Genomic DNA, 11560 nt, shown 5'->3' on the forward strand with positions numbered 1-11560 from the left:
AGCAGGAGTAGGGAAGTGATCGTGCCCCTGGACTCGGCACTGGTGAGGCCGCACCTCGAATACTGTGTTCAGTTTTGGGCCCCTCACTGCAAGAAGGACATTGAGGTGCTGGAGCGTGTCCAGAGAAGGACAACGAAGCTGGTGAAGGGTCTGGAGAACAAGTCTTATGAGGAGTGGCTGAGGGAACTGGGGTTGTTTAGCCTGGAGAAGAGGAGGCTGAGGGGAGACCTCATCGCTCTCTACAACTACCTGAAAGGAGGTTGTAGCGAGGTGGGTGTCGGTCTCTTCTCCCAAGTACCTAGCGATAGGACGAGAGGAAATGGCCTCAAGTTGCGGCAGGGGAGGTTTAGATTGGATGTAAGGAAAAATTTCTTTACTGAAAGAGTGGTGAAACATTGGAACAGGCTGCCCAGGGAAGTGGTTGAGTCCCCATCCCTGGAGGTATTTAAAAGACGTGTAGATGAGGCACTTAGGGACATGGTTTAGTGGGCATGGTGGTGTTGGGCTGACGGTTGGACTCGATGATCTTATAGGTCTTTTCCAACCTTAATGATTCTATGATTCTAGTACTTCACCAATTTTGCTCCAGTTTTTGATGTGTCAGATTAAAAAAATACTGGCACTCTATCTTTTGGGGTTTGGGGTGACAGAGATGCTACATGTTCAAAGAACATGACACAGGGATGAAGAAACCCTGTCTCAGGGAATGCTTTTGATAGAAGTTCAACAGTCTATTTTTTGTTTTTCTTCTCTGAAAAAGATAAGGAAACATTTATGCACTTAAGCTAGCTTTTTACTAAGTGCTGCATCATTGCAGCAATGCACTCAGTCACTAAGTAATACGTAAATTTTTGCTTTATTCTTTCAGATATCTTGAATACTGCTTTATCATACTTTTCTATATTCCAATAATAGCCATCATAAAAAGATGAACGGGATGGTAGGTGTTTATTAGAACAAATAGTCAGCTGGTTGTCTGTACATACTCTGTGTACCATACCACACATACTGACTCAAATCACTAGTCCAAAGAAGGCGGCACTAAGAAAAGTAGCATATTTATAGTTTTCTTTTTTAATTATGCCCATAAGAAGACATTCTGCCGTGCTCAGAGTATTTGTCTCTTTTCAGCATCAATTCCTTATGCTGCACAGGAACATTGTAAAATAGTGATGTCAAACAAATTGTATTTGTGACAAAAAATTGGAATTCAAATAAAACAAGGGAGGGGAATAGCTTAATAAAAATATTTATTGAAAAAATTCCCATCAACAGCATTTGGCTGTACTAAGTAAGTAAAATACTGAGCGTGACTATGGTAATCAGGATGCAAACAGCTAGTACCATGAGCAGGATGATTCGGCAACATTTGGAATGCTTTTTTTCTCTCTCTTTCTTTTTTAACAAGGTATCATACCCAGGAGTATAAATATCCCCCATCCAGAACTGTAGATCATTAGGATTTTCCTAAAAGAAAAATCAGAAAATGAACTCAGTTATTCTGTCTTGCACATAAAGTCATTAGAACATAGCCAGAAGTATTTTGGCTATCATCAGATAGTGATTAATGAATTTAAGGCATCACAACACAAATGCAAGAAACTTTCACTTGAACATAGGTTGCACTACTTGCCAGATGCTGCAAATGTTCCACTGGGGAAAATTAAAACCACACTTTTCAGCCAGGAACCAAATGTAGGACACCAGCCATTGAAATGTGATTAAAAAACCCAGAATAAACCATGTTGTCTTCTCAAGAAGAGATGTCAATTTGTAAACACAGATCTGGGTCCTTTCCAAAAAAGGGAACAGCAGAAAAAGACTCACAAATGTAACCCTAAAAGTGATTTGTGCCAACCCACAGGCAGGCAGGATCTTGCATAGTGTGCATAAGGCTGAGAAAATGTATGTTATTTGGTAACAGAATGATGTTATGAACAGTTGTTAAAGTGGGCACATAGTATTTAAGTGCCTCGTTTATAGTTCTTCCCTATAAAAACAGGGAAGCTGAGTTGCGGGGTGTTGCGGTTTAAGACTTTCTGTAGTCACAGAAGTCGTGTTCTGCAGAACTGAAATTCCTGGAGTCTAACCAGATACGTAGACTTCTTTTCCTGATCAGACTCATGTTAGTGTCATGTCTGTACCGGAAAATACGTCCATATTTACTTCTGGAATCCCACCAAAAGAACCAAGTGGTCTGCGCAGTGGTTCATGCACACACCACACAGCTCATAGCAATTCACTTTGCCCAAATGCAGTGCAACAGCACATTACCTTTATGTGGCTGGCCAAATTAGAGTGCAGCGAGTGCCTGTCATAGTCTTGCACAGTCCAGGAAGGGGTCTTTTTCTTCTCCTCCCAGTCGTCATCCGTCTGGATATCACTATACAAGGGGTTGCTTTTGATTGTGGATTTCAGGGTGATGGGTGTAATGTGTTTCCCAAGGGCTTTGTCTGTCATTTCTTGACTGACCTCGTTTGAGTCTAAGCCCGGCAGCTCAGTGACATTTCTCTTTTCTCTCTGTAAGGCACAAGTTAGATCAGAAGTTGGCTTTCATCTTCATTTACCTATGACACAGGTCCCCTTCCAGAGTTATCATTTGTAACACAAAAGAATAATTTTTAAAATTACACATGCAACAATTTTTCTCATCTGGCAAACATCTATGGTGCAGTAAGGGAGCCTGACTGGTCGCTCCGGGCAGATTTATTCCTTCTGGGGAAAGCACGTGGGTACAATCTGAACATTAAACTCTTTTGCAAATGTGAACTGGCATTATAATGCCTGCTGAAAGAAAGCCTCTGCTTTAGCAAAACAGTGCTATGGGAGCACGACGGTAGAAGATGCAGTTCTGATGAAAGCCATGGGCGTATGGTGCAGAAGTAGAGCTCTAAGGACAAAGCAGAACAAAGCGCAGGGGGTAATGGTGTGTAAGGGACTGCCTTGACTGGAGCTGCACCTCTGACAGCAGGGGTATGATTTGCAGTTCTGTTCACGCTGTTGAATGCTAGACCGATGTCAGGATGTCAAAGAGGCCCTTCATTCAACTGAGGGAGAGTCCTTAATTTGGGCACTGTCAGAACTCAAAGGTAATTAAATATCTGAGCAGACTCCCAGCAACAACAATCGTTAAATCGTACCTTTTAGAACAGGGGAGTGGCAAGGGAGGAGGATGAACAACCCTGGTGGGATCACATTTTTGGAGAACTCACAAGCTGCTGCTTAACAAAGCACTAAGAGCCTCTTCAGGAGCCGGTAAGATGGTAGTTACCATATTTTTTGATCCGTAATTGCATGGATAAATGAAATCAGACTCTCCAATTCAAGCTGTTCAACATTTTGGTTCACCACAACCTTCTGTTCCCAAGACTTTGAATTAATCTGTCACCGATCTGCAGTTCCGGTGGTGCATCAGCTTCCCGAGAGACCTGCTTCTGGCACAGCCCTTGCCTCACTCGAACACCTGCCCGTGTCTCAGGACTGCTTCTACAGAACCATCACAGTGCAACTTCAGCTTTCCTCATTAGCAAACATCACTTCCCCATTAGCACCTTTGTCCTTAGGAACTTTATGTTAAGACAAGGGGAGCCTTGGCCTGACCCGGTGACCCTGCAGCAGGCATGCTGGGAGGGGGGCACACCCCAGCCCTCTCCCACCCTCAGAAATCACAAAGGTGTGGGCAGAACCCACTGCCAGAATCCCATAAAGTGAGTGCACATCATAAACAGCTGGGACCTGAGAAACTTCCTTCCATGAAAGGACGTCTTTCCCAGGATGTTTCACTAATATTGAGATCTCCAGCCGTTAAGGTGCCACGGGCTGGACGGACTTCAGCAGCCAAAGGGTTCGCTGCTGCTAGGGACACGTCCTGCTTCTCCTTCCACCTTTCTGGTGGGAGCCCAGGGGATCCCACCTCCTCCCGCACACTGGCTCTGGGAGCTGCTCGGATCCCACATCAGCCAGTGCAGGTCCCTAAGCTGATGGCACACTGCTGGCTTTTTCTGCTTGAGTAATTTTCTGCCCGCTTCGTGGTCTGGTGAATCCACTTTCAGTGGAAGCCAGCTGCTACGTGTCATCGCCTACTTTATGCCTCGGTGCCTGTGCAGATGCATAGATATGTGTGAGTTTGCCTGGGGCAGGCAAGTGTAGAAGGAAGCAGGAGGACTGGTTTCCTTCTGAAAGGAAAGGTCTAGAAGAGAAAACAACAGCCTTTGCCTAAGAAACCCTAGGAGGAAGCATCATGCTGGCATTCTTATCACTAAATCATGCACAAGTGACTAAGCATGTTTCCCATCAATAATTACCATTAGTAGGTGGGTGGATCCTCAATGCCCTCCCAGTCCCTCTGTTAGTTCATGATTTCCATATGTAATTCCTCAGCCTTGACATATCCCCTGACAATATTACTCTTTGCATTACAGCTGGCACTGAAGCCCTCTGGGTTGTACTGGCCAGATTTCAGCCGAGCTGGTCTTTTTAACTGTCTTTTTTTTTTTTTTTTTTTTTTAATTTCTTACTTAAAATTTGTCACTGACCTTAATGATGCTTCCCTCAGGCTTGCTAGATAGTTGATCTTGGAGAACATTTTGTTGAAGAACATGAACTGTCTCACCAGGGGATGCTCAGTCTCCCTAGGCTAAAATGTTGTGAAAAGAATGTGACTTGACAGTAATTTCTAAAGCTGTTTTAAATAAAATGCTCCAAAATTTGGAATGGATGGCATGATGCAAAATTTGTTCATAGAGTGCTTTGTGGCAAAACTTTTTGCCCCTTCCGTCTGGAGTACCTTCCTTTTCATGGGCATGAGTACAGGAGAATGTGGTAGCCTGGAGCAGAGGTAGAGAGGGAGTAGGATGGAAGGGGCAACAGGGTTTTACTGTGAGAACTGGACTGGAATTTGGGGTAGGAGATAGTTTGCAGTAGTTTTAGAGAACAGACATTGAAGTGCCAAGCTATTTGGGAGAATACACTTGAGTGCAGGCAAATGCTTGATTGTGAAACTTCTGCAGTAGATATGTCCTAGAGACTAGTTAGGGAAAAAGAAGGACAGAAGCCTGAAGCACATGTGGGGGAAAAAAAAAAAAAGGTTTAGGTCCAAGAAATGATACAGAGAAATATGAAGAAGATTACATGAAACATATGCATTTATAGAAGCAGAGAAACAGAAGGAGATTAGATAATAAAAATATGCCTGCTAGTATTAATTCTAGCAAAAACTACATATTTTTTTCTTTTAAGATTCAAAACATCTCCCAACAGTTTTCACAGACTTCTATGTTTTGATTCTGATTGATGAAGCAAATGTTCAAAGAAAGAGGAAAGTATTGTAAACTTAGGTATCCGTATGTGTTACAGAATTTATATGATACACACTGTGTCTAAGAAGCCAGTGTGAATGAGGGTGGAGCAGATCAAATCAGAGGCAATTTATGTTACTACTCATTGAATGGAAGGAGGGAACAGTAAATACTCAAAGCAGCAATAGGTATGAAGAACTCTGAGAAACTGTAGTTGAAATGTGTTGATGAAATACTCATTTAACAAGATGAAAAATGCTCAACTCTGTAAACATATAACTGTGTTTGATCTACATATAGCTCATAAGCAAGAAAGCTGCTATGATTTATAACTCGTGTTTCACTGAGAACAGTTTGTCCCGCTTTGATAGACCCAGAGAGCTGGCATGTACAAAAAGAGGATTCTGTAAAAAGCCTGAAGATCTGTAGAGAGTCAATGTTAGTTTCATCCCTGGGTCAAAATGTGCTTTCTCCACAGATTTTTCTTGCCAATTATTTCATAATGCAAATTATGCATACAGGTGCATTAAAATATATATAATTAAAAATTATAAATTAATCTATATTGCTAGGAAACATTTTAATCTCATTTTTATCTTGACTTCATCCTTTTGTTCCCACGGTTGTCACTGTTGTTAGCACTGAAACAACCTGTGAGTCTAACCATTCTTTCCTCAGTCTGTGATAAGAGGCATCAAGCTAATCACCCACCAAAACCAGGACATCAACAGTTAAGGCTAGGCCTTGGTCTCAAGCCCATCTACCTGCAAGAAGAGAATAAAGAGACACCTAAAAAATTAAGGAAATTTACTTCCTGGAAGTCAAATTTTTCTTTACTCCCCCCAAAGACAGTTAGTTCCTCTTGTCCCATGGCCAGCCATGGTCTCCAGCTGCAGTCGGGGGAGATACTCAATGAAAGTGACAAATGCTGTCGATGGGCAGCTACGCCTAAAAGTTTTAACCAGTGGAGTCTTCAAGAAATTTAGGGCCACCAGATAGTGCAGGATTTGTTTTGTAACAACCTCCTCAATCCTAGTGAAAGTGTGTAGCCGGGAGATTATTATATTTGCATGTAATTTGTTTAAGACTATGACCCTCTGTTGTGCAAAAGCCTTGTAACACACCCTGGAGGACTCTCCCAGCACTTGGAAGGGCATTTTTCTGATGTAGAGACCTGTTTCTAAGACAGACAAAAGGTCTGACAGGCAAAAAGCTGCTAGGTAGTAACCCAAAAATCCCTGTGATAGTTGTAACAACTGTTTAGGTATTGCTAGGCATTTGGTCAATAAAAAAAGCCCATTTATCAGGATAAATAATTATTAGCTCTTCAGAATTTCCTGAACAAATCTGATCTCATAGGGGATGCTGTAGAAAAGCAATCAGGAAGGCAAGGAGTAACTGAAGGTAGGTAAGCAGATCTGAAAGACGGTAGGGCAGACAGCTCACATCAAGGATTCCTGAGAATCCAAATTTTCTTATAAAAGGAACTGAAGGAGATCAGAATTGCTTGTCAGAGACATAAGGCAGCATCAGGAACTACAAAGCAACCTGGGAAGCCACCTGACATGGATAGGAAGGAGATTAGTAGATGGTTATAAACACTTAAGCCGAAGTGACAGGAATATTTAGAGAAAAGCAGGCATTCATACGGACTATTTTAATTGTGCAGCATTGAGAGCATTTCTGTCCTCATAATGAATTAAGAAAGCTGTTTTATCTGTTGTTGGTAATGGAGTTCTGCAGGGTTGTGAGTGCATTATATAAAAACTTCTGTACGGTGTCAGACCAAATCTCCTGCCAACCTTGCAGCTGGCTCTGCTTGTGGCCAGTTGCAGATGTCCAGGGAAGAATAAGGGAAAGAATGGAAGTATGTAACGCACATATGAGCCAGGGGACAAACAGGCGACTGTAACCCAGCACCTAACATAGGCAAAAAAAATCTCTTGTCCTGGTACACTGAGAAACAAGCAAAGGCAGGACACAGGCGTTAGCTCAGATGAGAGACCAGGAAGGGTTAGGAGTGCAGTTAGCGTGATACCCGCAGGCCAAAATTTGTTCAGAGTTGTGAATTCTTAAGCAAGAGCAGCATGAGAAGAAGTAGCATGGTGTTCAAAGACCAAATGCTCTCTGCTGTCTTCCAGAAATAGGGAAAAAAGAGAAATACAAGCAGGAAAGAGATGTCCGAGAATTGCAGAAAATGACCAGGTAGACTACAGGGGGGACATGCACCCCAGATATCAGAAGCAGATATAGGGGATTAATCATCTGGTGTATGCTGAACAATAAAACATGTTGTGGGGCAGAGAGTCCAGTGGGACTGGAAATTTTCAGGGCAATCAGAAAGCGGTCTGTAGCTAGCCATTTGCAGGAGAAACAGTCCGTGCTCTTTATGCTGCTTTTCACAAGGAAGGGCCAAGATTCCTGGACTGTTTTCCGGTTTGTTTTACTCAAAGTAGACAATGAAAATATACACTAAGCAGGGAAGCTGTTCAGTTTGCCTGATACGGAAGAGGAAAGTAAGGAGAAAGAGCAGCAACTTTTTGGCCAGCAATAGGAATTGTCGTTATGTCAAGCTTTTTATAATGGAAATAAATTAAAAAACTTATAGGTGGAGAAAACACATAAGGGTTGAAGTGCACTTGGATTCACGTGATCTCATAATAAAGGTCTAGAAGAGACCACAAACACGCCACCGAGAAGTCACTTTACACGGGGAGCCCTGAGTAACAATAGTTTCTTAAAGAAAATGAATTTTTGAAGAGGGAATTCAGGCTACTCTCAAGGTTTTATGACTTTGGGAGTCTGTAGGTCACGCACATATGTTCTGAAATGAATTCTCCTCCCTTGCCCCCCCCCCCGTCCGTTTCCGTTTCTGAATTAACTAACCCTTAACCCCATTAGCTCTCTCATCTTAAAGCAAAACACGTTATTCCTGCGCCATTAGTTCTCCACTGTGCCATCGTGTTTATTCTAATGTCTGGAACTCATCAGTTCTTTTCCCTTTATTTGATTGTCAGCAAAAGGGAAAAAAGGAGGCGAGCTCATAAGGGAGAGAGAATAAGGCACAATGAATTTTATCTGGACAGCTTGAATTCACTAATGACTACATTTAAAAATATAGGTTGTGCCCTAGGTTTAACGTTTATAAAACATACCGCATTGCAAACTGCATTTCTGCAGACATGGTGAGCACAGACATTTCCTTTGAAATGGCCATCCTGGGGCTGGGAACAGAGTTCCAGGAAAACCCTCTCGCTGGTGGTGAAGGGCAGAGCACAAGTCAAAAAAGCACAGGGCACCCCACACATTTCTAATCCTCCCGCAGCTCTGCAGCCCTGGCTCGGTGACAGTGCGTTCTGTTAAATGACAATAGGGAGAAGGATCCCTGCTGCGGAGGAGGCTCTGTGTGTGGCTGCCTCCCTCTTGCACAAAAGAGGGGCTTAGGTGGGGTGGGGAGTGAGGCCAGCATTGCACCATTCCCCATTGTTTGGGATCCCACAGGCTCCTTCCCTTGGTTAGGGCTCTTTGCATGGGAGACGATGGGCGACCGTGTGTCCCCCGCTCCCAGCTTTCCTTGGGGAATTGCCAGCAAAGATTATACAACACGAGCAGAGGCGGCTGGAGGCATTGGGGTAGGCAGAGGGAAGGGTGTTTGGGATGGGGAAGAGATTAGGGAAGGTAAGGGAGGGTCATGGAAGCGGGTGTCAGGAGGGGGAGGACTTTTGCATGTGGATGAGGACTGGAATGGACTCTGGGAGGGAGCGAAGGAGTTTGGGGAGCTGGTGGGGAGAAATGTCTGACAGGAGAGAAGTGCAACTGGAAGTAGCTGTGGGAGACTTTAAGGATACTTCTCTTCCCCTCCCCCAGGCTGACGTTTTTTCAGCTCCCACTCCTCATTCCCGTGGGGAATTGGACCCCCACCCTAAGGATCGTCAGGATGCAGACCCTTCTCCATCCCTCCCCCCGCTGCCCCAATTGCTTATGTGCGTCTCCATCCCTTGACAAGAACCAGACCTTGGAGCTTTTGCTCATGCTAGGGGTGGGGAAGGCGAGGGGCTCCCCGGGCAGCAGGAAAGGAGCACTGTGGAGCAGCAAGTGGGGCCCAGAGGGGTGTGAGCTGATGCAGCTGCACTGCTGCTGATCCAGACATGAACTTCGCTGCTGCTGGCTCCAGGGCCTCTACTAGGCAGCACACATTTACATTTTTACCAAGAAACTGCTGCTACCTCTATATAATAACCTGGATTAATACAGTTAGTATTAATACACTTTCAACAGCTGTCTGTCAAGATAACAGAAGGTCAAAGTACAATGAGGAAAACAAGGCAAAATAAAGAGAAAGCTACAGTGAACTATGTAGACATACATAAGCTCGCGAGACACTAGCAAGAATCTCTGATGCTCTCTCTAATGTGCCTTTTCATCGAGTTTGAGGGATATGGCCTGGCTTTCAGATTTGTCTGGGTTTTTTTCTTATTTTGCCCCTTTAGTACAATTAATCAGTACTTGACATCAATAGACTTTCTGGGAAATGCTAAGAAAATGTTACAACGAGCAGTAGAAAGCCTAATGTACTGAAATAAAGTCAGCGGACAGCCCTGAAGAGAGTGACTCTTCGCTTGGAGCCTGATCCTCACTGAAGTCAACGGGAAAACTTACGGGGATATTAGTGATTCAGATTCAGAGATGCAGGAAGCTGAATCCACAGCTAAGTCTCAACCTTATGTAATTTGTCTCCAGATCCCCAAAACGAGGTAGAAAAATCAGGAAAAATGTCAGCCTCTTTTGGACCTTACCTGCAAATAGACCCTGTTGTGCCACTGCTGCATGCCAGGTAAAGCTGCTTCTGGGAATTTTGCCAGGCTGGCTTGTAGAAAGGCAGAGTTTTTCACTAGAGACTTCACCTCCAGTTGCAGGAATTTATCGGGATGGTTGTTGTTTGGCAAAACAGAGAAGTCCATGTTTCTATCCTGTAGAGTAATAATGAAAACAGCCCCAGCTTCTGCTTCCTGGCTGTGCACGCTCTTTCTATTATTAATGACGTGAAGAAGGATACGACAGTTTCCTGAAACTGTATCTGACCCCTGTTTGGTGTCAGGCTCACTTATATCATATACCAATGATAAAAGATTGTTTAGAAGCAGCAGAGCAGACAGGACATGTTTTTGTAAGTGCCCAGCTTAAGTTTTCAAGTTCAAGGTCTATTTTGATAGATACATATGTGCTCATTAAAGCTAACAGAGTACCAGTGAGTAGATGCATGAGACACTTAAACGCATACCAGCACTTCCTCAAGTGACCTGCCAAAAATGTCAAGCTTACAATACTTCAAAGCAAGCTTTTTTCCCCAGAAAATTAGAAGCAGCTCCCAGTGCAAAGCAAGTCCTCCTTTTCAGTGGCAGTACTAAGAGGCTCCATTGTGCTGTGTGGGTTGGTACTCCTTACCATGACGGCTATGACATGCACTTCTTTAGGTTCAGGGATTTCTTTCACAGTAAATTCTTCTTGACCCTGGGAAATATTAGATTGTTTCAAGTAATTGGTAACAGAAGTTTTCAGGGAATTGATTCTGCTCTTGTTCAAGTGAATTGAAAAAACTCTTACTGCCTTGAATGGCGTAGTCTCAGTCCCTTCACTTTTACTTTTTCATTTTGAGATTTGGCATTTTCATCATCATTTTATAAGTCTTACGTTCATTTGACTTTCAGCTAATGAAATTCCTCTTCTCATGGCCATTACTTACAACCAGCAAAAGTAGTCTCCTCATTTTTATTTTAACCTCTTTTTTCAAACCTTTCTGTTTTACCAAGATATGTTTCATTTTTGATGACACTGCCACAGAGGATAGGTTTTTGAAAGTTCATTGTTTGAAATCCAGGAAAACCTATTTTGGATCAAATTAGTGCTGAGAATTAGGGCATCACAAAAATTTTATCTTTGTACTTAGACCAGAGAATCAGACCAATCTACTTTCCTTACAGAAGATTGCTGAAATTTGAAAAGAAAATAAAACCAGTAAACTACTTTTTAAAATGTTACTAATGCATGATCCTAATGTAATAAATGAGTACTTCGATACACATATAAGTTAAAACCCTTATCTACTTAGAAAGCTCATGATTTTTCCTTGCATGTATTTATTGGTGATTATTTTACAGCATATCTGTTAAAAATTATTTATCTGTCAACTTTCAAGTAAATATTCATATTAGAATATTTGTGAGCAGCCACAAAAGAGACAGTAGTGACCGTGTTTCTGAGTG

The 11560-nt window shown here is 42.8% G+C and overlaps 1 protein-coding gene across 1 annotated transcript; it reads right to left on the reverse strand.

The window, feature by feature from the left end:
* Positions 1–1287: 1287 nt before the first annotated feature.
* MINAR2 (membrane integral NOTCH2 associated receptor 2) lies at positions 1288–10273 on the reverse strand. The gene is made up of 3 exons (XM_076363143.1): positions 10094–10273; positions 2275–2520; positions 1288–1467 (listed from the first exon to the last, which is right to left on the reverse strand). The coding sequence occupies exons 1-3, from the start codon at positions 10256–10258 to the stop codon at positions 1288–1290; spliced, it is 591 nt and encodes a 196-aa protein (XP_076219258.1). The 5' UTR covers positions 10259–10273.
* Between the last annotated feature and the right edge of the window lie 1287 nt (positions 10274–11560).

The sequence above is a fragment of the Aptenodytes patagonicus genome, chromosome Z (assembly GCF_965638725.1).
Source record: "Aptenodytes patagonicus chromosome Z, bAptPat1.pri.cur, whole genome shotgun sequence".
NCBI lineage: Eukaryota > Metazoa > Chordata > Aves > Sphenisciformes > Spheniscidae > Aptenodytes > Aptenodytes patagonicus.